General features: G+C 37.2%; 1 protein-coding gene across 1 annotated transcript; it reads left to right on the forward strand.

Moving 5' to 3' along the window:
* The first annotated feature begins 1,594 nt into the window (after nt 1–1,594).
* On the forward strand, nt 1,595–24,672 carry EMB2411 (DNA replication helicase). The gene is made up of 34 exons (XM_089158537.1): nt 1,595–2,027; nt 2,123–2,287; nt 2,372–2,608; nt 2,702–2,764; nt 2,939–3,148; nt 3,250–3,303; nt 3,392–3,453; nt 4,329–4,461; nt 4,626–4,736; nt 4,848–4,944; nt 5,324–5,406; nt 6,863–6,928; nt 7,474–7,629; nt 7,764–7,819; nt 7,938–7,995; nt 8,086–8,196; nt 8,289–8,345; nt 8,578–8,712; nt 8,848–9,102; nt 12,191–12,265; nt 12,571–12,692; nt 12,819–12,891; nt 12,973–13,077; nt 13,222–13,389; nt 15,694–15,763; nt 15,861–16,009; nt 17,080–17,157; nt 17,252–17,344; nt 17,427–17,564; nt 22,579–22,618; nt 22,711–22,784; nt 22,945–23,082; nt 23,480–23,599; nt 24,126–24,672. Exons 1-34 carry the CDS (start codon nt 1,698–1,700, stop codon nt 24,297–24,299), a joined length of 4,056 nt encoding a protein of 1,351 aa, XP_089014663.1. The 5' UTR covers nt 1,595–1,697; the 3' UTR covers nt 24,300–24,672.
* The last annotated feature ends 838 nt before the right edge of the window (nt 24,673–25,510 follow it).

The raw sequence follows: 25,510 nt of genomic DNA on the forward strand, positions 1-25,510 counted from the left end.
CATGACCATGCATGCAGGTGTTAACTGTTCAGGTTATATTTACTCATTAGCAGGTGTAGTAGTCAGATTACTTCTTTGTGGCGGAAACCAGCAGGTTTGTTCGGGCTACACCCAAAAGATCTGGCGCAAACTTGCTACCTTGGATTTGAATAATAGGATATCACCTGGTCATGCCAAAAAAAAAGCCTTGGGTTTGTCTTGAAAGTGATGCTTTGCACTATCTAAAAGTGAGATTTTTAAGCAAGGTCGTTAGTCTTATCGAACGAAAGCTCGAGATAAGTCTTCGTTTGAGAGAAATCCTGGGCATTTAATGCACGGGACAGTTAAGCATTACATCTCGGTTCGTAGGATTCAGATATTGGTCGAGATTTCAGATCCTATGATCGGAAATTTCGCTTGACTTAATGCGCATGACTGAAGCAATTTCGTGAGAGAAGTGTCTCTGTTCTCTGGAATGGCAACGGTCAAGTCCGTAAACAGCCCTTACCAAGAAAATAAATGGGAATAAAAAACCTTCAATAGTATTTGTCTGGACTCTATAATACTGACAATTTTGTTTCAAGCACTCGTGCAGGATGCATTTTACTCATAGATATCAGATATTCTTGGGAAATTTAAACATTTCCTAAATATATACGAGTACATCAAGAAATTCACACGAAAGTTGAATGGGGTGTTGAATTTCTTTTTTGGGTGAGAATTAGTGTGTGAAATTTAGAAGAAAAAGAAGTGCATGCTTTTCTGTTTTGTTTTGTTTTGTTTTATTTTGCTGATAAAGCAGACTTAACGTTTACAAAGTATAATCGCAAATACAGATATAATATGTATTTTCTCACTCCATTATTCCTACTAGTTAAACAGATTATAGTGTGGCTAGAAACCCATTTGAGAAATCCATATGGTTTGATGAACAAGCTATCAACTCATCTCAAAAGGAAATTGGAATCAAATTTGGCCTTCCAAGCTAGTTTCCACCTTGACAGAGTCTCAACACATACCAGAGCCATTGAAATTTATGCTTTTAAATCCCACTGAATCAAGTAATGGTTCTTGAAACTATAATCGACAAATGACACAAATATTTTGACAATGTATAATTGTAAAATAGGTTTAGTCTTTATATATTTTATTTTCTTATCAAGAAAAAAAAAAACCATTTGAGTATCATCGGTTGTAGAATTGGGTTGTAGCCATGTTCCTGTTAAGTAGTGTGAGCAATGTACCTGAAGAATAGTTCTACATCATTAGCCTTTGAGATTTTCAATACTCTTTTGTTCTTGTGACCTAATTAAAATTTGATGTGATGATTGAATTGTTAAATTAACTATGATACAACTTACAAGATACACAGTGTGCTCAAATTTTAGATTTATAACTCACTATGTACAAGATAAACTGAAAGTTACCATGATTGGTTTTTTGGGTATATTTTTTTAGAAGCCGAGAAGGCAAGACACGCAAGAATCTTAAGTGGCTATAGTGATTTTACCTTTTTACCCCCAATTTTTTCCCGTACAAGCTAGGGTAGAAAATGAATATTGGTTCCCTCCACAGCTTGTTTTGGATTCATTTATTTGGGCGGGAAAAGAAAAAAAAAAACACAATACAGCAGCAAAGGAACTACAAAATATAATACTCTTTCTCTCTCTCTGTGCTTAAAGAGAAAACCCCATGAATCCTGAGTAAATCAAGCTTCGATGGCTCCAAGGAAGAAATCTGGGAAATCTGGTCAATCCTCATCAACAAAGAAATCAAATCAGAACAACCAGCAATCCGAGCCATGCAAGTTCGGGATCCAACATTTCTTCGAACGCCATTCTCAAAATATTGCTCTATCAGCCTCTCAGAATGCCAAAAATCCCCAACCCTTACAACCACCAGACTCCAAAAGTTCTTCTCAGAGTACACCCCCTTCAAATCTCCCCGCAATCTCCGCGGTCGAGAATGATGAAAATACTCTTGACGTTTCACCTCCGATTGTCTCCAATCCGGCTCCCTTCAAACGCTTCAAATTCTCACCTGGAATGGTTAGTTGTTATTTTCTATTGCTTTCTTGAGAATTTTGATCCGTTTCGGTATTTATTATACAGTTTGTTTTGTTTCTTTGGTGGCTTTGTAATAGTTGATAAAGCAGAGTCAAGATGATGGAGGTGATGAGATTACGTGGAGGATCTCTCCGGTGAATGAGCGGCTTCAAGCTGTCTCCAAGCATTTGCCTATGATGAGAGCTTTGGCTGATGCATCAAATCTGAATGCTTTGAATTTTCGTAAATGCTCGCAAAAACAGGTAACTTTTAACATACATTATTTCTTCCGTATAGTTAATCTCTTTTTGCTGTGTTAGTAAACATTTGATTATTGGTGGGTACAGTGTTCTCCTGGTTCACTGGGAAAGCTTGAGAGTTGGCTTTCTTCACCAACACCAAAAGCCCGTGAAGGATCTGTGATAACCTCAAAAAAGATTTTTCCAAGAGTAGTTGAGCCAGAACAGGCAATGGAGTTCCAGGGCAGCTGTGTAAACTCCAGTGATCAGAATAACAATGGTGCAGTTAAACGTCGTCAGAGTCCATTCAGGACTCCTCCATCAATGTCATATGGTCCAGATGATGTAAATGGAGTACTATTAACTCACATTTTGCCAAATTACCTAGATGGATGGTAGTATGGTACACTGATTACTTTTTATTTGTCTTGAATGCAGCCTGTTAATGGAAGCTCGTCTAAAGCACTAGGCAATCAGCCAGGTTTGCGGCAACACCGAAAGGTTCCTAAAATGAAACCTTAAGCTTTTCCTCTGTCTTATTTGTGTGGGTGTAATTGGATATTCTAAGTGCCACTTTTATTTATTTCTACTTCTATTATAGTTCTTGTATGATTCTTACTCATTGACAATGTGCAAGTCATAAGATTGTATCCCAAAATTTACTTATACTTGTAGGTATTGCTTGACCTGTTAGACCAAGTAGAAGATGTTATTGCAGTTGAAGAATCGGTAACTAATGACCTGGAAGCAAATTTATCAATAAATCAGAAAAACAAAAATAATGTGACTTATGTGGAAGCTGTTACTTCTCCTAAAACGTGGACTAAGTGTCTGCCACAGAGGTTCAACAGGAAGTCCTCAGAACATAATTTTCTTGTACTGGAGGTTTGCCTTCCATTCTGTGCTCTTTTAATATATCTTTTATTTGGTGTGGTTGATGTGATCTTCCAAGAGATTCATGCTATTTGTTCATGTCTGTCCTGTAGGTCTATGAGAAGCATAAAACTGGTGATTCATCATGTGATCTGTCCCCCTTTAAGGTTATTCTTGGACTAATTCCTGAATCCATTTCTCTTTTCTTTGTAGACTACCCATAACATATTAAATATGTCTGATATTTTTTATAAGGTTATTCGTCTATTGAATGAGCAATGTGGGGAGGAGAAGGCTCTGCATTTGCATGATGAGTGGTGAGAACTTGGTTTTCTAGGGTTTGTTCCTCTTGAGCTTATCATTTGTGGGTTTATCACTATCATCTTTTGTCTTTTATTATTATTTATTTATTTATATTTAAAGTGTTATAACTAGTTGAGAGCATGTTTTGGTTTTTCAATTGGTGCCCTGAGAACCTCCTTCCATTGGAAAACAGGAAAAACAAAGAAAGTTCTGACCTGGAGCTCATTTACTGCTGAAACTGGAAATTTTGGTTGATTAAATTATTGACAAATATCCTGGTTATTTGTTTGCTTAATTGGATAAAAATCTATTGAGTGACCAATTTAACTTTGCTGTTTTCATCTTATGGTTGGACATTTTGATGAAAAATAGTATGAGAAAGGGTGACGATAGAAGTAACAGAGAAACTTATTTTCCAAATATTGCCTTCGGATGACTTTATCCAATAATCATATGTATCTTTGATGGAAAGGTGTTCACAAACACTCTTTGAGCCAGACAGCTGTTGTGCTGTCTTTTACCAGGGCTTACAGCCTTTACCTCAGAAAATCTACTTATAACTGGCCAGATAAAGAACAATGAAAAACTGCTGATTTCATGAATGAAACTATCCCTAACCTGTCTCATATTATAGAGTCTGCTATTGATGAACATATTTAGGCTAATTGAGCTGGTAAATAGTCCATCCTAAATGATTATTTTTCTTCTTGAACTCAAAAGTACTTGTATTAGACTCATGGTTCTGCTTCCTATTTTTCCTTTTAACCTATATACACTGGTTCTCAAATATTCTTAGCCGGTATTTCTAGTTAACTGGTAATTTTGTTTTTGTTGGGTAATCGTTTTCGTCCTCTAACTCTGATGTTTTACCTATGTTCCTTAACTTTAGGTTTAACAGCATCATTGGACCTGGTGATACCATACATGTGATTGGAGAATTTGATGAACAAGGAAAATGTGTTGTGGACCGTCACAATAACCTTGTCATTGTTCTTCCAGATATATTAGTATCTGGCACCCGGGTAATTATTTTCTCTTGCTCTAAATTCTGTTCTCAAACTTCATTCATGAACACTATACTGGTTTTAATAAAATTACATTCATGAACACTATTAGTCCCGATTTGCTTTGGGGACTAAATCTTCTGTCCTTTCCCAAGATGGATGCTGACAATTCAAAGCTATAGGTTGCTGCTAGTTTCAGCTGCCCCAGGAGAACTGTCTTGGATGAGAGGCTAAAATGTAATGAGCATTCAACTGCTGCGTTGATTGGTACCTTGCTTCATCAGATTTTTCAGGTTTCTGATCTCAAGAATCCTAATATTGATCAAAATACAAGATTATAGTACCTGCAAACAATATTTTGCATGACATGTGCCTGTTTATGTACGAATTCCTTCTTCTTGTAGGCTGGACTTTTAAAGGAGCATCCGACGAGAGATTTTTTAGAAGAATATGCAAGAATAGTGCTCCAGAAAAATGTAGAGAGCTTGTATGCATGTGGAGGTGGATATCTGACAGTTTAAAATCTCATTGCATTCTTTTTGTTCTAGATAATATGAGATTACACTAAAAGGGTATACCTAGTGTAGATGGTTCCCCACCACTACAGAGTCTTGAGAGGGTCATTATGTTGCCTTACCCCTACTTTCTGTAGAGGGACTGTTTCCAAGACTTGAACCACTGATCACTTGGTCACAAGGGAGCAATTATTACTGTTGCACCAAGGCCCTATGGAGTATATATTCATTAGTTTATCCTTGCTGTATTACTATTGAGTCTTCCAATTTTATTATTTTTCAGATGAAATAGTATTAAAGCTTTTTTAGGTTTATGCTTTCCCCTCTCACCTAATCATCTTAACATTTCTTAATGGATTGTGCAGTAAAGGAGAAGGATATGCTTGCAATACTGATTGAGGCAATTCCAACAATCATGAATTGGCTCTTATCCTTTAGGCATTCACAGGTACTACACTATTGGTTAATTGAGCTTGTAATTTTTTAGCACATAATATGCATGATGTATAACGGAGAACCAATTTGGGTTTATGTTGGGAAGATCTACGACGGAGGCTATTTACCTAATTGGGAGACTTATGGAAATGTATAGAGAGTGTAGGAAAGAACTTCATATGGCATTTATAGACCTAGAAAAAACTTATGATAGAGTTCCTAGAGCATTTATTTGACAAGTACTAGAGAAAAGAAATGTTGCAAATAAATATGTAGACATAATTAATGATATGCATGATGGTTTAGTGACAAGTGTAAGAACAGTGGGGGACAAAGTAATGAATTCCCAATTATAGTTGGGCTACATTAAGGATCAACTTTAAGCCTATATTTATTTGCACTTGTAATGGATGAATTAACCAAAGACATTTAAGACAAGGTCTTTTGGTGTATGCTTTTTGCCAATGATATTGTGTTGATATATGAGACTCAAGTGGGGATTAATACCAAGTTAGAATCATGGACAACAACTTTGGAATCAATAGGCTTTAAATTAAATAGAACAAAGACAAAATATCTAATTTGTAGCTTTAGTCATGATCAGGCAGACGATGAGGTGGTGAAACTTGACGATAAGGAGATTCCTCAGAGTGATTCTTTTAGGTGTCTAGGTTCAATCATAAATGAATGAGGTGATATAGAGGATGATGTTTCCCAAAGAATTAAAATAGGGTGGATGAAGTGGAGAGGTGCGCCTGGGGTCTTGTGTGATTGATGTATTCCATTAAAGCTTAAAGGAAAATTCTATAGGACCGTCGTTCGACCAACTATGATGTACGGTGTAGAGTGTTGGGCTGTTAAAAAGAATCATATAGATAAACTCAGTGTAGCATAAATGAGAATGCTAAGATGGGTGAGTGGCAAAACTAGGAAGGATAAGATAAGTAATGATCATATTAGGGTTGGTTTGGGAGTTGCTCCCATAAGTGATAAGCTTCGGGAAAATCGTTTGAGGTGGTATGACCATGTTCAACGAAGATCTATAATGCCCCTGTACTGATAAATGATATAATTCATATTGAAGGAACTAGAAGAGATAGGGGTAGACCTAAGATAACCTTAAGAGAAGTGGTGAGAAAATATATGCATAGTTTAGGCCTTGTATTAGCATGGCCTCAAAAAGAACTGATTGGAAGGCAAGAATCCATGTAGCCAATGCCATTTAGTTGGGACAAGGCTTATTGTTGTTATAATATGCATCAATTTAGTCCAGCTGTTGATTTATTTGAATACACCATTGTTTGTATACAGAGAGGTTCAAAAACATTACTAAGAAAAAAAGAAATAAAAATCGCGAGGTTTGAAAAGAGTAATAACCATTACCTCTTTTATGCTATGAACACTTACTCCCTTTTCTATTCCTACTTCCTCCTTGTTCCTTATGCTAATGGTGTCAAGATGATTGGCAGAAAACAGGACTTCCTGCTGTTGCGTTTGGATATGATGGTGGAGAAAAAAAGGTCACCATAAGTGAGGTATAATGTTCATTTGTCTTGTTAAGGTAAATAGGCAATAAGTTCAATTCTGTGCGTCTTCATGATTACATGACATACCTTTACTTTACGAATTGCATATCTGCATCTTTGCAACTTTGTTCATAAAGTGGGTGGATGTGAATGATATTATTTGAGTGCATTATGCATTCAAGCATGGATCTGGTTTGCTCTGAAAACCAAAATTCTTGACTTGCCTTAGAAATATATTAGATAATTTACATATATCTTATTCTTGGTTACTTTATACACATCCTAAACAAGTACAAATTTCCATCCCTATTCAAGAATTTTTTGATTATTTATTTATTCTTTGGACCAATTCATGCAAATGCTGGTCTTGTCATCCACATCAAGCACATCTTTCTTAATTATTATCATTATAATAATGTATTTTGATTATATATACTAGAACAATAATAAAATTACTACTGTTACTATTAGGTTATTCTATTCTTTTCAATGTTCAGTTTCTTATATTCAGACTTAATGTATCAGGCTTTTGAGTGGTTTATTTCCAAATGTAGGTATTAGATATTGAGGAGATGGCATGGGCCCCAAGATATGGTTTAAAAGGAATGATTGATGCTTCTGTTCGAGTCAAAATAGATTCAGAGATCAGTGGAGTTGAGGAGAAAATAATGCCTCTGGAGTTTAAAACTGGTAAAGCAACCACTGGCCAGGTAACTTTATGGTCAAAATGAACATGTTGGAAATGAAAATAATGGATGGGATTTCAATAAAATCTTTTTGTCAGTTGAAATTTCCAACTTCCTTTGCATGCTATTGATGTAATTTGTATTCATCACTTGTACAGTCTGCTATGGAACATCATGCCCAGGTGATCCTATACACTCTCCTAATGTCGGAAAGGTGTGTCTGATTAAACCCTTGTTCCCTGAATTTGTGCATTATGCCTTACTTGAGGATCTATAATGGAGGTGACTCTTTTTGTATGCTTTCTTCTTGTCCCTTTTTTTTTTTCTTCCAGATACCTGGAACATGTAGATTCTGGCCTTCTCTATTACCTACATACGGATCAGACCCAGGTAAGTTTCATAGTTCCATTGAGGTTGTACATTGAATCTTCATGTATGTGAACTAACCATTTACCAGTATTTACATATTATTTGGTCTAGGGAATTTTAGCACGAAGGTCTGACTTGGTAGGGTTAATCATGCGCCGTAATGAACTTACAAAAGATATCCTAAAGGCATCAACAACTCAGCAATTGCCTCCAATGTTACAGGTTGGCATTGCTGAGCTATCAATCTTCTATTTTCAAAAATATTCATTAGCATGCTTGCTATTTGATTTTTTCTTGCATTTTCAATTTTGTAGAATCCAAATACGTGCAAGAGTTGTCGCCACCTTAGTGCTTGTACAATTTATCACAAGGTAAAATTCTATCTTTATCAACAATTAGGCAGATGAGTGTGTGCGAGCCTTTGTTGCAACAGTTAAAGTTGTGCTACTGCAACTTGTTGGTTGCAGGTTCAAAAATTGGAAACAGCCTCTTCTTCCAATCCTTGTGCACTGGGATGCTCTTTAATGATTAGGCTGAATTGCAGCGTAACAAATACTTCTATTTAGTATTGGATCCTTGAACTAATTCTCCCTACCATGACAGGCACATGGTGGCAACACAGAGAGCAGTGGATTGGGTGATCTCTTTGATACATATGTTAAACATTTAAGTGGTACTCATTTTGGTTTCCTTAAAAAATGGGATCGGTTGATTGACTTGGAAGCCAAAGAGATGCAGGTAATTTTCATACAAGTTATTAGAATACGAGTAGTCTAATCTCAATTAAACATCACTTAATAATTAATTCATTCCAATTAAACCATCAATTAAATGGTTGACTGTTTTTTGCTCGTTATACCTTGACTACTTCAGGCTGCAAAAAGAAGAACCTGGCATTCACTTGGTCTTGGAAGTGAGCACTCCAGTGGTGGCCTATCTTCTGTTATTCTTGATGCTTCAGACAACCCCTTCCCCTCTAGTTGTCCCAAAGATGGCAAATATCTCTACCGGTTTGTATGGCAAAATTTGCGTCATTGTGACCAAGAAATAGATAATGGGGAGACTCTAAATGCTGTCCATCCTCCAATAAACAACCTGGATTGCACACTCAGAAGTGGGGATTATGTGGTATAGACTCTTCTCTTCCTCATTTTTTTTTTTTTTTTGTTAAAGCTTTTAATTTAGTTGTGACACTTATAATCGGGACAGATGTCGGTGGATCCATGTGACTGAGGTGAAACACTATTTCACTGGCCAAATATCATCCAAAGATAGCAAGGCAGTAATTAAAAAGTGAGCATAGCCTGTTGACTGATCAAGAAAAAGAGAATTTATAGAAGGGCGGCTTAGATGTTAAAATCTCAATTTCACAATTCTTCGGAACTTAGCCTTTTTTTCTTCTTTACTCGCTTCCCTTGCTCATTTAAGGGTGAAACTTGATTAACTACTCAATCACATGAGTCCACTCGTGTCTATCTATGTTTTTTCATGTGGTTGGAGTTTGTGATGCATCTTTGTAGTTTATATTCTATAGGTTCCCTTTTGAGCTGCTATGCATGTTATTCTGTTCAATCTGCATACTTATATATTGATGGACCCCTTTTGAATAAATTCTTTCATCTTTTTTATTTTTTTTCAGATGTTTAGTAATATATTATTTTGTCACTCTCATTTTTCGCTAAAAGGGTCATTTTATAACGAAAATAAGAAAAAGAAAAGAAATACAGCAATTAGTACCTACCTTGCTCACCCGCAACAACAGTTGCCCCAAATACACCCTTCCTCACTGGTTCCTACTCATAATTGACAACAACTAAGGCATCAGAAACGAAATGTAGGACGTCTAGATGCATCCAAATCAAGATCTTTAAGAAAAGCTTCATAACAATAGTTACATGGTAGCCCTATCCTCTCCCAATGGGAGGCTCTGATGCATTGTGGATACTTTCGCTAAAGCTGCATCTACCTTCTTGAATTCCTCTGCTATAGAAACCTTTTTACTTGTTACTACTTTCTTCACTGCGTGAGCCTTCTTTTTCGGACGATCAGGTTTCCGACGAGGAGAACCTTCAGCGCGCACTGATATAGACGAAGACGAAAGTGGAAGAACTACTTTCAATTGCAAAGTTTCATCATTGGCCGAACTCTCCAGCCTGGCCGAATTCTGATCGGCCCCACAATAGTCCAAATCATCCTCCGTAGTTCCTTCAATGGCTGAACTTCTAATAATATTTGCAACTTCAGGTCCCACCAATGAACACTCCAAAGAAGGGTTTCCAATTTGCATAGAACTCTTACCTGCAACAAGCACTTTTTGAAATTCAAAAGGAGTGGCCGAATTCGAGCTTATCTGTAGGTCCCACTAGTGAACTCCCCAAAGGAAGTTTACCAATTGGATTAAAACACTTTGCCGCATCTAAGGAATTTTGAATTTCAAAACTAGAGTCCACGGCCAAAGAAGTTGCTTCAAAATTATTCAAAATCTGTTGGGCCCCGCATGACCCCACTTGAAGCTCCAAACTAGAGTTCCCGTCCAATGCAGTTTCTTCCAATCTAATCGAATTTTGTTTCGTAGAAAAGTCTTCCACATAAACCGAATTCTGTTCCGTAGAAGAGTCTTCCACTCTAACCGAATTCAGCAGGGCCCCACAAGGCCTCTCATGAAGCTTTTCAAACCGTTCAAAAAAGCCAATATCCTTAGTGGCCGAATTAGGTGGAAGTTGGTTAGTCGTGGGACCAACAGAGGTAACTACGTTCTTTGAAAGATTACCAACAAACATCGAACTCTTGCCTTCATCTAAAATTTTTTGAAGTTGAAAAGGATCACTTTGAGAGAGAGAAAGATCAAGAGAAGTGTTCTCGCTAGACGCGATCACCACATCAGAGGGAACCAACCTTGTAGATTTGAAATTTGAATTGAAATTTGAAATTGAATTTGATGCACCCTCATTGGATGAAATAGAGTCCTCCAAACCCGCCACCTCTAGAGCCACACGAATCGATGTTGGAGTGAGCTTGGAGTCCGCACTCTCACACCGTCGGTAGGAATCCCATCCACAATAGGATTATCTGCTGGGAGGTTTTCTGCAGGAACGATAGAGGGCTGAACCTGCAAACCATCCACAGAATCGTTTGAAGCAAACCTACACTGAAGACCCAGGTGGCCTTATCGATTACACCGTGAGCACCGCAGAATATCATCCTCAAAAATTACCTTCTGAAGAAAACTAAAAACTCGAAGAGTTCCTGGTTCAAGGCGCTCAATCTGAACCTCATTCACTCGAACAACATCGACCTCCAATTCAACCAAAATTCGAGCATAATGACCAATAGAACCAAGACGAGTTCGTCTATCAAGAGAAACAGGTCTCCCAACAGATTTTGCTATAGAAAGAAGCACTTTCTCATGCCAACACTCAAGAGGTAAATCAGGGAAACGAACCCACACCAACTTACCTGCTGGTTGAGGAGAGTGGATATTAAAATCCGGCCTCCATCGTTGAAAACGAATGTATTGCTTTCCAACATTCCAAAAACCTCTGCGCCACACCTCAGTCATATCTGCCTCACTATGAAACTGAAAGATGATAAACCCTTTCCCCAATGAATGTAAGATCACCCCTTGAGACAATTTCCAAGCACCCCTAGCTAGCTCTCGCAATTCATCCATGGTAGTGATGCGAAAATTAGCTCGCCCAATCAACGAAAAATGGAACTGATTTCGTTGCATCTTGTACTCCTGTTGCGGGATTACAATCCTGCGAAACTTACCCGCTTGTATAGGAGAAGGGAGGGAATCGATCTCAGGTAACAATGAACTCCCCACTACTCCCGCATAAGATTTATCCCCATTGGTAGGCACCTCTGGAGGCTTCAAACGCAGGAAGACCGATTCCCTAGGCACCTCCGAATTTCCTAGAGCTTCCATCTCCTCATGTCATATCAATATTTACAATGCAGTGTATACCACTACAAGTACATTTTTTTTAACCCTAAATCATACGTGCTAAGAGAATCAGTCTTTAAAAGGGGTGCAACACGAGGACTTCCCAGGAACCCATCATTGGCACTCTTATATGTCCTTGATTTCTAGTATTTTGTCACTCTCATATGTGCTTGATTTCCTGTGCTAAGATTCATATAATGCATATGGGGCAATTTCTTGAACTGCTGCATGTAATTAACTCTTGCCTTTTGTTTTGTGTGTTCTTTCTAGATACTCAGCACAGAAGCAGGCCGTGTTGCAGTTGCCAATGGAGTTATAACTGACATAAAACAGTCTCATGTTTCTGTACGAACTGTTTTATCTATGTTGTGATTTCATGTTTCTTTTTGTTTATTAAGAAGATTTGATAGGCCTGGATATGGTAACCTAATGGGTGGCACCAATGGGGGTGCGGGATGAGAGAGATAGACAGTGTCTCCTTGCCTGCAGTGCACTGGTGGTGTGCGCAGTCTTTTCCCTAATCTTTGTACTGCTCTAAGCAGGACAAAATTTGTAATTAATGCTTCATAATTACTATGCTATTGCTGTATGATAGTAAACATTCTTAAATTTCATGTAATTTATTTCTTGTTTACAAAAAATTCCCATAGGTGTCCTTTCCTCGACGTTTGCGTCTTCCTGGGAGAAAATCTTCTTCGGAGATGGGAGATCTCCTTCAAGAGGTGTGGCGGATTGACAAGGATGAATCTACCACCACGTTCGCAATTATGAGGTTTTTCCTTCCCTGCAACTTTCAGTGCTCTGAGAAAACTGTTGCAGCTAGGATGCTTCATTGTGAGAAAGGGAAAGAAAATTTGATTGCTAACTTTCTGTCTCATTCTTGCTTGTTTTGGTGAAGATTCAACCTTGTACAACTGTTTGTTCAAAGTGCTGAAGCTTCTCATCTTAGGAAGATGATTGTCGAGATTGAGGTGAATATCTCATAAGAAGCAAGTTGCTCAATGCTCTATGTGGTGTCATTATGAGTCACCAATACCATTTGACTTTTCCAGGCGCCCAGGTTTGATAGTGCAGGTATATTCAGCCAGGATCCATCAATATCTTATGTCCGCTCAGAGAAGAACTTAAACAAGGACCAGCGCAAAGCCATCCAAAAGGTAGTTATCTATTCAGGTCTTCGTGCAGTGTTTCATGGTGTCCCATTTGTTTTCTGATATTCTTGTCCATTAGTTATTTGTATTTAGTTTCTGGTTTTCAACATATTAAGTTTCTCAAAGCTTACCAGACAATATTATCGACAGATACTTACAGCAAAGGATTATGCTCTGATTCTAGGAATGCCTGGAACTGGCAAGACTTCAACCATGGTGCACGCTGTGAAGGCATTGCTGATGAGAGGTGCATCCATTTTGCTCACGTCATATACCAACTCGGCTGTTGATAATTTACTTATCAAATTGAAAGCTCAGGTTGTCTCTGATCCAAATGTTTCATGCAATATCTCCTAATGATGATAGCATGTTATGCATTACTAAAAATTCTCATCAACAGCCACAATGAATAGTGCATTTTTTCTGAAACTTTGTTGATATGGGAAAATTGTCATGACTAGTATCTCCTTGACCCTTAGTCGACCTATAGTTGACAAGTATGCCTAATGGATGAGGGAAATTAATGATACGTCTGGGCCTTCCAAGTTCTAGGTGTTGTCTAGTAAAGTCACCTCTTTCTTGAAATATTAAAAGTTTAATTCATGTTACTTTTCTCAAAACTGTTAGACTTCTTGAAAGTGGGTAAAGAATTGTTGGAAATTTCTTAAAGCAATATGTTATAGAATCAGACTCAACAACCAAGATTGTTGAAGACAGACTTGAGAGAAAAGAGGAGAGAAAAGAGGAGAGAAAAGAGGAGAGAAATAGGGGAAAAGTTAGCTCATGGGATACTTGTTAGGTCCTCCAACCATTGGCTAGTGATATATCAATACTAATAAGGATCCCATAGCTGCAAGTATGCAAGTTCTGTACAATTCCAACTTTTTAAGTTCTTATTAATAAAAGACAGTAGATTATGACAAAGAAACAATAAATATAACTAATATATAAAAACCACTACAAGTAGACAAGGATCATTACCAACACCTAGTAACTTTACAACTTTTCCTCAAGCTGGAGCATTTGGATGTGTAGTTGCCAAGGCAACAACAAGGTCGGGTGCCCAATCAAGGCGTCTAAGTGTGATGTTTAATTTCATCTCTTTTTTGACATTATATGGTATGCAACAATATCTATCTTGTATCATCAAAAATAAAAAATAAACATGTTAAGTTATAAAAAATTAGCATTAAGTTATATCAAGTCATCAAAAACGAATATTAAGCTAGATAAAGAGTCTGGATCCTTTATGCACATGGAGAGGAAATATTTTAACCTACATCGTTGGATTCTTGTCACATGTCCAGTCTCAAAGCATGATTTTCCTTTTCTTCAGTAACTTAGCTAAACTAGAACTTAACACTATTAATCACCGTTTACTACAAAGGATCTTGTTTCGAGATTGGACATGTGTTGAGATCCCAACCATGTGGGTTGGAATATTTCTCTCCATGTGGGTAGAGGATCCAGACTGCTACATAAAGTCATCAAAATCAATGTAATACTCAAAGACGACAGAACTGAAGAAGCAATTTATTGGATGCTTGAAACAATCTAACATACATGTGATTGTAATTTTCTGGATTGGTCATTCCAAGTATATCTAGTCTGACATTTGGTTTGTATAAGTAATTAAACTATTCTCAACTTAGAGAAATGTTCTAGTTCTTTAAGAAATTTGACTGGTTGTATGGTTTTATTTTTACACCAGACTTTTTGTATTAGGTGGAGCACAGAACCAGATTTAGGGGGGGGGGGGGAACATAATATTGCCGTAAAAGTTTGATATAGAGATCTTGCCAAGATACTGAGATAAGATACTGAGATTTTACACAGGGCATCTGGTGTCGGAATCTCAAAAAATGAGATATTACCAAGCGAGTTCTCTTATTATGGTAAAAAGCAGCCAACCATGGCGCTGAGACTGAGTATCGAGCTATGGCTCTCATTGCAGCCAAATCAGTGTGGTTGAAGTCATTACTTCAGAGATTTGGGTTTTTCGGTCACGTCACCAACGAAGATGTTTTGTGATGGCCTAGAAACTATTTGTATTGCTAGTAATCTGGCACTCACAGCACAATTAAGTTGTCGGTCACTTTATACAGAGCACTGTCATGAAAAAAAGTTGATTATCACTCCATTTTTTTCTTCTGGGAATCAACTGGTTGATGCTTTCGCTAAACTTCTGTTTGGTCTTGTGTTTAGGAAAGTCTGTTGCAATAAGCGAATGGGCTGACTTGTATGCTCCAGATTTGATCTTTATTGCATTGTTTTTTTCCTTATTAGATTTGAACTCCTCTTACATATAGCTAAGTATCTAGAGTAAAATTTCTTTTTGTATTAAAATTCCTACTTATTCTCTAAGTTTTAACTCTTATTAAAAGTACAAGAGGGGGGGGGGAATGCTGTGTTCATTTAGCCTGCACACTATTATTAGCAGTCTCACCTTCTCTCTTTATCTCTTGTGATTTCTGGTATTCACTGAATGGCACTGTTACGTACATAAAATACAATGCAGATCTCCATTCATCTTGACATTCTCTCAATGTCTCACCAAGTTATCTCTTCAGCTTCCAAAAATTTCATATTTTTCTTCTAATTGATGTAAATGTGACTTTGTAGGACATAGATTTTGTGCGCATTGGGAGATGTGAAGCTGTGCATGAGGAAGTCCGTGATCACTGTTTTTCAGGTCGACAGATGACTTCATTTTTGTCAATGGTTCTTTCCACTTTTCCCAAGTTTGATCCAGTTTAACTTGGGTTTATCTATTTCTTGTCTGATAGCAGCAAGCGAGTGCAGTGTTGAAGAAATTAAGCTAAGATTAGACCGGGTCAGCATTGTTGCAGTAACTTGTTTGGGGATTACTCATCCCTTGCTTGCCAATAGGAGGTTTGATGTTTGCATAATGGATGAAGCTGGACAGATTACATTGCCTGTATGTGTATTCTTCTTAGTAACATTAATTTGGTATACCTGACTCAATTACCTCTAGATCTCTAATATTGTAGATTACTTCAGTTTGACATCTTTGAGAAATTAGAATTCTTGGACTTGATTATCATCTAAAGGATGCAAAATCTTACTTTTACTGAGAAGGCAATACATTTCAGTGGCTGTCATATAAATCATCTCAGATGGCTGTATTGTGCCTCAAATGATGTGTGATGTCTCATTTTCAAATATGGTATACAGTTTTCATGATAGAGCTCATAAAAGTCTTTGACTAGTAGCATGGTCAGGAAACTTACTGGTTGAGGTTTTCTTCATGTCTGTGTTGGGGATGGGCGGTTTCTGAACTGGTAGGCATGATGTAGGCCTCTCGTATGTTCACTGCTATTCTGCAAATTTTTGCATGATGTATAATTATTTCGATATTTTATCAAATGTATTACCCTACTGCTTCTAATCCTATTTATTGCTTTTGGTTGAAAGCAAGCTGGGTATCCAAGTCATTTTACACCATTTTATCTTCAACTCGGAGATCAAGGCATTACTCGTTCAGTTTTGATGGTTGACTAGTTTACAATAATAAATTAACAATCGAATTGATTTTCAGCAATTATTATGTACTTGAATTTTTCCCTTCTGTTTGAAATCATCAGTTTTATCTTGCAAACTTTCATATGAAGCTATCTACATCAACTGCATTGGTTTGGCGTATTAATTTCTAGTTTATGAAAACGTGCATCTCAATAATTGTTGTCTTCTTCATTTTGGAGAACACCTCATGCCAAATTTTTTCCTGAGTGGATTTCATAGCAGTCTTGCACTTGATACAATTCAGAAAAAAACATTGTTGAAAGTAATGTAACCTTATGGTTGCTTTACCCAGCTTGCAGAGAATGGAATTGGGATAAAATAAATTCCTTATGGACTGTACTTTGATACTGCATTCAATTTGAAATGATAATGTTATTACCATACTTGGATCTATTTGAACTTCTAAAAAGATCCTCTTAGATGCTCTATATTTGATACAATTAATGATTGGATTTTTATATTCAGGTAGCCTTGGGGCCCTTAATGTTTGCTTCAAAGTTTGTGCTTGTTGGAGATCATTACCAGTTACCTCCACTTGTCCAGGTATAGATTGATGTACCTTTAGATGCAAATGCTCCAAGTTTCTCCACTTAACTGGCTTATTTGTGTTTTTTTCTGTTTTATTCTGTTACTATAGAGCACAGAGGCTCGGGAGAATGGGATGGGAATAAGCTTGTTCTGCAGACTATCTGAAGCGCATCCTCAAGCAATTTCAGCTTTACAAAGCCAGGTAATCCATGACCAACGCAGAGTGCTTGAAACTTCATTATAATTACATAAATACTGACAGGAGATTAATTTTAATGATGAAGTACCGAATGAATGCTGGCATCATGGAACTCTCAAATGCCTTGATATATGGGAACAGACTACGCTGTGGTTCACCCGAAATAGCAAATGCAAAACTCAAATTTCTATGTGCGAAGCCTAGTATATCATGGCTGAGGGAGGTAAGCTGAACAAATTGCAAGCATTTGTTATTTACTTTTATGAGCAAATTGCACTGGCACCTCAAAATGGAGGCTTTAAATCACTAACACCCCACTTTATGTTTGAAAAATATAGACACCCAAAAGTTGGATTTTCATTAGATACCCTAGTCCAATTTGTTAGTGAAAACCGTTAAACCACTGCTTATTTTTCTTTAATTCCAAAAATATCCTTATCAAAATCTGAGGGGAAAAAAACCAACAACACAATGTCTTCATTGAATACCCTTCACTGGCAAGAAGAAACCTATTCACATAATCACATCTGCATAACTCGGCCCTCTTCCTTCTTCATTGTCTTCATCTTCATGGTTTCGGCGATATTGGTAGAATGGCTTATTGATCAATGATCTCAAGCCCTCTATTTATAATTAAGTGGAAAGTACACTATTACAAGGAATATAATTTTACATGAATACAAACTCTAATTTAACTCTTATACAAACTCTAATTGAACTCCTAGTAGAATCCAACACTCCCCCTCAAGTTGAGGCATAGATATTAGTCATGTTCAACTTGCCTACAATAGGAAGGAAATCTCTTTCTTTCAAACCCTTAGTGAAAACATCTGCTACTTGGTCTCCAGATCTTACAAAAGGCATGTAGATAAGCCCTTGTTCCAACTTTTTTTTGACAAAAAACCTGCCAATTTCAAAGTGCTTAGTTCGATCATGTTGCACCAGATTATTAGCAATACTAATAGCAGCCTTGTTGTCACAATATAACATTATAGTGTTTGGAGCTTGGACTCCAATATCTTGCAACAAGCCTTTCAACCATAGTAGCTCACAAACTCCATGAACCATGGTACTATATTCAATTTCGGTACTAGACAAAGTTACCACATTCTGTTTTTTACTTCTCCAAGTAACTAGATTACCTCCAACAAAGGTACAATAACCTAAAATTGACTTCCTGTCTAGAGATCTAGCCCAGTCTGCATCAGTGTATGCTTCTACTTTTAGATTATCAGTGGGTGACAAAAGTATTCTTTTTCCAAGAGTTCCCTTCAAATATTGTAGTATTCTAGTAACAACCTTCATATGAGCTAAATATGGATTATGCATGAATTGGCTCACTATCCCTACAAGCATAAGAGATGTCTGGCCTGGTTAGTCGAGGAAGCAGTGGTAGAGGCTGTACCGACAGTAAAAGACTGCAGAATACGTCGCAGAGTAGCTAACTCCTTTTGTGAAAGACTAACGTCTGCAAAGGGTGTTGTGGAAACCTGTCCCGAAATATGAGCTTCCGATTTTCCTCTTTTTTGCTCAAAATCAGCAGGCTTCCCATGGAGCTTTCAGCAATTGGCTTTGGTATGATATGGTTTGTGACAGTGTTCACACTTGACAATTTCTTTAGTTGAACAGGATTTAGTGCTAACAGACTGTAAGGCTGATTTCTCCACAATAGGAGCATGAAGTATGGTTAATCGACGGCTTTCCTCACATTGAACAAGTGCATAAGACTGTTCTAGTGTAGGAAAGGGAGAACGACTTAATACTTGCACTCTGATCTGCTCATACTCTACATTCAAACCTACCAAGAAGTCATATACCCGAATTTTATCAATGTGCTTTCTATAAGTAGTCACATCATCTGGATTAGTGGGGTGATAATCCCCATAATGATCCAACTCCTGCCAAAGAGAGCGCAACTCAGCATAATATTGAGCCACAGTCAGTTTCTTTTGGGTAGTCTCATGAAGCTTCTTTTGTAGTTCATAAACCTATGCATCATTCCCTAACTGTCCATAGGGTTCAAGTAGTAGCCTTCAGATTTGGGCTGCAGTATCAAGTAATAGGTAACTCCGGACAATATTTGGATGCATGGAATTCAAAAGGAATGACATAATAAGAGTCATAATGTATCCATTTATCCTGTAGAACACCTACGGTAGTAGGTTTGATAGTGGTGCTCGTAATGTGTCCAACTAGTTCTCTTCCAACAATAGTTAGGTAAGCAGATAAAGACCAAATCAAATAATTTGTGCCATCAAATCTTACCGATAGAGGATGAAGAGCGGGGTGATGTTCGGATCCAGTGGGAGCAGTAGTACCATCGGTGGTTGCCATGTTGAAAGAATTGTCTGTAGTTCTTCAGTCTTCACCCCTGCAAAGTAACTGAAATGTCGCAGAATGCAATAGTCTAACCACCTAAAAAAACTTATAAATACCTCTCTCTCTCTCTTTTTTGCGAAAAACTATGAAAGAAATTACAAATAAACCAACCCTTGAAACATCAATAAACCAATAGAACTAGAGACAACCAAATATATACCAAATATGGTTCGGCCAAAGGATGGATGGTCTGACCTGCTCTACTCCATGCTATGGGTTTAATAGGATTAGGACTTCAGAAGCATCGAGGTTTACCTGGGATTCTTTGAACTTCCTCTTCCAGAATAGTTCCCTTTGCGATGCTGGATGAACGAAGATGGTCACATTGCCGCCGCCGCAATCGATGGAAAAAGAAGTGTAGCTGGCAACGGAATTTCAATCCTTGGTTCTTGAGTTCTGAAGAATTTTCAGTCGCCACTCGCGGCTGACCAGTTTGAAAAAAAACTGACAATGGAGACGGAGAAGATGGAGACTAGGTTTGGTACAAAGATGGCTGCGAAAGATCCGGAATCGAGATCATAATAGGTTTTCCACCATGAGCTTTGATTTCAGAAGTGTAAAGAGCTAAAAAAAAGCAGCTTCTAAGCCAGCAAGGGAAGGGGCTGCGTTGTCGATACCATTAGGGGTTTTGTGCAAGGAGAGTTTGAAGAAAGAGTGATGGTGATGGCGATAATGATGGAAGCAGAGATATGGCGATGGTGATGGCAATGGGTTTGAAGAATTGCTAGAAAGTTTCGATGCTCTTCGATGGTCTTTCAGCGACAACGAGAGAGAGAGAGAGGCCATGATGAGGACATCAGTGAGCAGTTCCGAGTTTACCGGCGACGCCGACTTAGAGATCATCCCACGACAACATCTATGTGGATGGATGATGAGTTTGGAGGTTATCGGATTGCTAAGATCCTATGGTTCGATGAGAAACACTGCTCATAGGCAGTTTGCCATGTTATTTTTCTTAGTCTTAGTGGGTTGGGTAGTAGTTTACTATTGAAATATTTTAATTTCATGTTTGAGTCTTTATGGGCTGGGCCTAGAGTCTATTTTGGCCCAATTTTGAATTATTTTGAGTTTGGGTTATATATACAACTTAAGTTGGGGTTATTTTGAGAATTAAACATGTAAGGTTGTGAGGGATCAACTTTTTTATTTAAACCTTGTATGGAATTCGTTTTTGGCAATGAATGAATGAATGAAAAAAAGAATTAGAAAAGAAGTTCACGCTGCTCTCTCTCTCTCTCTCTCTCTCCTGGCGGTACTAGTTCTTCCCCCTCTCTCCAGGTAAGCTTTCTTTCTTCCTTTCACCCTTGTTTCCCACTAGAAAAATTCCCCTTGCTCTCTTCTACAAAGATCTACTCTCTTTTTTTTCTTTAAAAAAAAAGACTTAGTTTCTTTCCTGGAAATCTTCTTCTTCTTCACCAAACCCCACGGTTGTTATAATTTCCTTGCAGAAAAAACCTTTGTTTTTTTCTTCCCTCTTTCCCTTAATACGGCAGTCTAGTTTTCTTTTGTTTCGTCTCCCTTCCCTTCTCTTTGTTTCTTTTCTTTCCCTCCCTCTATCTTATCACCTACTCTCTTTCCTCAGATACACCATTATTTCAAAATATTTTTTTCTTTCTCTTATTTCTGTTCCTAGATGCTTTCTAACCCCTGTTTTGCAGCTAGGATCAGCATGTAACATTATCTCTCCCAAAATATTTCTCTTTTATTCTTTGGCAATAGTTTTGTTTAAAACAAAAACTTCCCAATACTCCCTTTATATTGTTAATTGTTGAATTTTTTGTTAGAAATCTGATATTGATTAGGACAGCTCTATTTTTTTTTAAGTTTCTTAATACCCTTGCATTCAATTTAGTGTTATGGTGCCAAGATCCCCATCCCCTTGTTTCCCTATTGATTCTTGTTTAGTTGTGCTAACCAGTAAGACTTATTGTGTTTATTTCTCTACTTTAGCTGTCTTACATGCATGATTAATCAGATTTTAAGTGCTGCAAATTCATTTCTTTACTATCTGTCAAGAATATGTGTTTAATTCTAAGAGTCTAGTAGCCCACTTTGTAGGTCCCCTAGTTTCTAGGGTTTCTCCTACATCAGGCCAGGAGGTAGGTTCGACACTCCCCTTTTTTTTTTCCTCTCACTTCCCTAATTGAATTTAGGCTTTGATACCATGTTGAGAAACACAATATTGGTAGAATGATTTATTGATCAATGATCTCAAGCCCTCTATTTATAATTAAGTGGAAAGTACACTATTACAAGGAATATAATTTTACATGAATACAAACTCTAATTTAATTCATATACAAACTTTAATTGAACTCCTAGTAGAATCCAACACAACCCTTTTTCCCTATGAGAGTTCAATAGTGATCCAGTCCATCAATAAACTCTAAAGCCCCAAATCTATGAATTTCAGCCAAACGTATCCCTAATTTCCAGAACTCGAGTTGGTTCTGGTTTGAGGTCTTGGTTATTGGCCATCGATCTTATTGAGGCTACTTATTGATTCCTTGATCTCTATTAGTTCTGCGATTAACTTGCACAAAGTTTCATTGTAGTTTTGATATTTTGAGCACCAGGAGAGGATGTATTGATCTCTTACAAGTCAAGTATGACAGTGGCTATAGATAAACCCCGAATTGTACTACTATGATAGTCCCTGAGAACTCAGTAATCACGGTGCTCAGCTGTGGTACTGAGCGCCATTGTTTCCCTGGAATGTCCTATTGGGCCCTTCATGGGTGAAATACTCCTATCACCAAAAGAATTAAATACATAACTGACTAAATGTCAGTGTGAAATTGATATCTTAAATCCTTTTGTATGAGTATTTAATTTGCCTAACTTTGTAAATTTTGCAGGTCGTGGATCCAAGCAAATCGGTTATATTTATTAATACAGGTATGTAAATTTCAGAGTTCTTCTTTAGGATCCAAACAAGATTCTTAGTATGCTATTTTGAGCTCCATCATGAATCTTGCTTTGCATCATAGATATGTTGCCTGCTTTGGAGGTAAAGGATCAAAAGACAGTGAACAACCCTAATGAAGCTTGCATTGTTGCACAGGTATGGTCCTCACGATAAATTCCTGCCAATAATTTCTAACTGTGATGTTTCTCCATTTTTTTCTGCTCTTAAACTGGATTCTCCGAGCTTATTTCGTCCTTATGATGTTTGAGAAGCTAGTATTTAATGCATATTCTTTTGCAAACCTTGTTGTTTGCAGATCACTGATGAATTAGTGAACAAAGGTATTGCTGAAGAAGACATTGGTATTATTACCCCCTACAACTCACAGGCAACTCTCATCCAGCATTTTGTATGTGCAACCTCCGTGGAAATACATACCATTGATAAATATCAGGTTATATTCGTTACATTTCTGTCCCCTGAGAACTAGCGAGGCTCTCATCTCTTTGACTTCCTCATGTTTAGCTTTCTCCCCACGTGCATTTTCACATAATAAATGTGCAAAAAAACTTTGCATGCCATAGTATTCTCAAAAGTATTTTGCTTTGTAGTTATCCCCCTAATTCAAAGCGACTCTTCTGATTAATTGAAGAGTTCTTATTTCCTGTTTTAAACTTTAATTGGTATTGCTGACCAAAAAGTTAACTTTTTACCTTCTTTTTTTTTTTTTTTTTTTTGGGGGGGGGGGGGGGGGTCTCCCTGTGGCAAACTATCTCACTGATCTGAAGTTGCTTGTTGTATTAACTTAAGCTTTCTATGATTTGTTATATGCATTTTTGTCAAATGAGCAGGGCAGGGATAAGGACTGCATACTTTTATCTTTTGTAAGATCTAGTGACAACCCAAGGGCTTGCAAGTCTTCACTACTTGGAGATTGGCAGAGGATAAATGTTTCCCTGACACGTGCAAAGGTATGCAGCTCATCATGCCTTTTAGTGCTGTAGCAATCTAGATGAAAATGTCATACGTTTTTGTTTGTTTGTTTGTTTGTTTTTTGAGAAGAGTACATTTTTAAAGAACAAAATTTATATGCTGTTAAAACCATTCTTAAAATCTCTCTACCACCTATTTGCAAGTAGATCACCCCTGAGCTGGTGCAACTCAGTTGAGTAGCATCAGTCCACAAACAAGTCTTCTATAAAGACCTATCAAGAAAGGTATTTGTCCAACCAACTTCCCGTGAGTGGGAAAGTGGGAATGTACTTACAGTAGTTATTTAATTTAGGGAAAAAACAGGAGTGAAATCCTTTTTATATTCCCATAAATAATAATAAGAACTAATGGTTTACTATTTCAACTTTTAATTATCTGTATAGACCTCTTAAGCTTCTCCTCGAGTAGATATCTATTGAGGGAAATGTGTGCAAAGTTGATGAATTCTATCTTTTTCACAACAGAACTTCGCAGTAATATCTGGTTGTCTTTGGTCCTTTGCAGAAGAAGTTGATAATGGTAGGGTCGTGTAAAACGCTTTCGAATGTTCCTCTTTTGAAGCTTTTGATTGAAAAGGTTGATGAGCGATCTGGTATCTTTTGCATCTCCCAGAAGGATTTCCACCAGTCAGGAAAGCTGAAGAGATGCTCACAACAGGTGAATGTGTCAGACTCATAGTGCCATGTTCTCAAATAATTCTTTGCTCATTTTCTAACAAAATTGTAATTCATTGAAATATCTTCCGGTAAATAGTTTATTGAAATGTAATTTTTTTTTTTTTTGGTAAAGTATTGAAATGTAAATAGTCATATGAGAAAGTGAATACCCTGCCCAACAATCTCTTCTCCCCTTTTTCTTGTGAAAAAGAGTGTTCTTCAGTCTAGAAATGTATTTACTCAGGGGGGGTAAAAAAATTTTAACTCATGTACCAGAAATATGTTATCGTCCTGTCCAATAGAGATGTAATATGGCTGCCATTGCCAGATTGGGTTGAGCAAACAAAAAACCTGATGTCATTGGGCTAGCCCAACATGTCAGAGTTTCAACTAGGGCGCAGTGTTTCAACCCAGCCCATCATTACTGGTTAGTCTTTTATTTTGTTAAGTTCAACAGATGTCAGAAAAAAGAAAATTAATTTTTCCCTTTTTTAGGGGGGGTAAAAGATTGCTTCTTGGTTATTTGATCCTTTCTTCAACTTGTGATTCAAGCATGAAATTTTGTTGGCCTGCTAAGGTTTATCATTTGGGCTTTAATAAGAACACCACTATAAACATCAATTCAAATAGTGTAATAATTTTTAATTAAGCATTAAGATTTCTTGTCTTGATGATGTGCATGAGATATAACTTCAGTTTTCTTGTATCTTAGAACGAAGCACATACAACATCATTTCAAAAGTCAACCCCGTGTTCATGTAAGCATTGAGGACAGGTGGATAGGTATAAATGCCCCCCAAATGACTAAAGACAGGCTCAATGTGGGGAGACGAATCTCCCATGCATTAATCCTGTTTCCTTTATAAGAACAATCAATGAGGGAAAGATTGAAAAATTCTTGAGCTTTCAAAAACATGTATTTATATTGAGATTGAAGATCTATCACTAATAATAACTCCAAGAACAAGCATTTAAATGAATCTCCACCAACTTTTTTTTTTTTTCGATTGTGAAAGAAACTAGAAAGTGCTTTTATTAGTTCAATCCTTTATTCATTACTAGTTGACTAAGCTTTATTTCGATTCAGATGAACATCATTATAACAACTTACCTATGTTGGGAGGAAAATTAAGGATAAATTAATCTGGTTTGAGAGTACAACTAAACTTCTAATCAGTGTTACTTAGATGTCGATGTTACATATTGTCATGAAGCATTATACTTTTTTGAATT

This window comes from Hakea prostrata, chromosome 6 (genome assembly GCF_041222555.1).
Source record: "Hakea prostrata isolate BN-2017 chromosome 6, UWA_Hpros_2, whole genome shotgun sequence".
NCBI classification, from domain to species: domain Eukaryota; kingdom Viridiplantae; phylum Streptophyta; class Magnoliopsida; order Proteales; family Proteaceae; genus Hakea; species Hakea prostrata.

Excerpts from the sequence above, each read along its gene's own strand:
- EMB2411 (XM_089158537.1), top strand. The coding sequence starts at position 1,698 with ATGGCTCCAAGGAAGAAATCTGGGAAATCTGGTCAATCCTCATCAACA. Across the intron at positions 9,103-12,190 it reads TCAGAAGTGGGGATTATGTG|ATACTCAGCACAGAAGCAGG; the intron begins GTATAGACTCTT and ends TGTTCTTTCTAG. Across the intron at positions 16,010-17,079 it reads CTGGACAGATTACATTGCCT|GTAGCCTTGGGGCCCTTAAT; the intron begins GTATGTGTATTC and ends TTTTATATTCAG.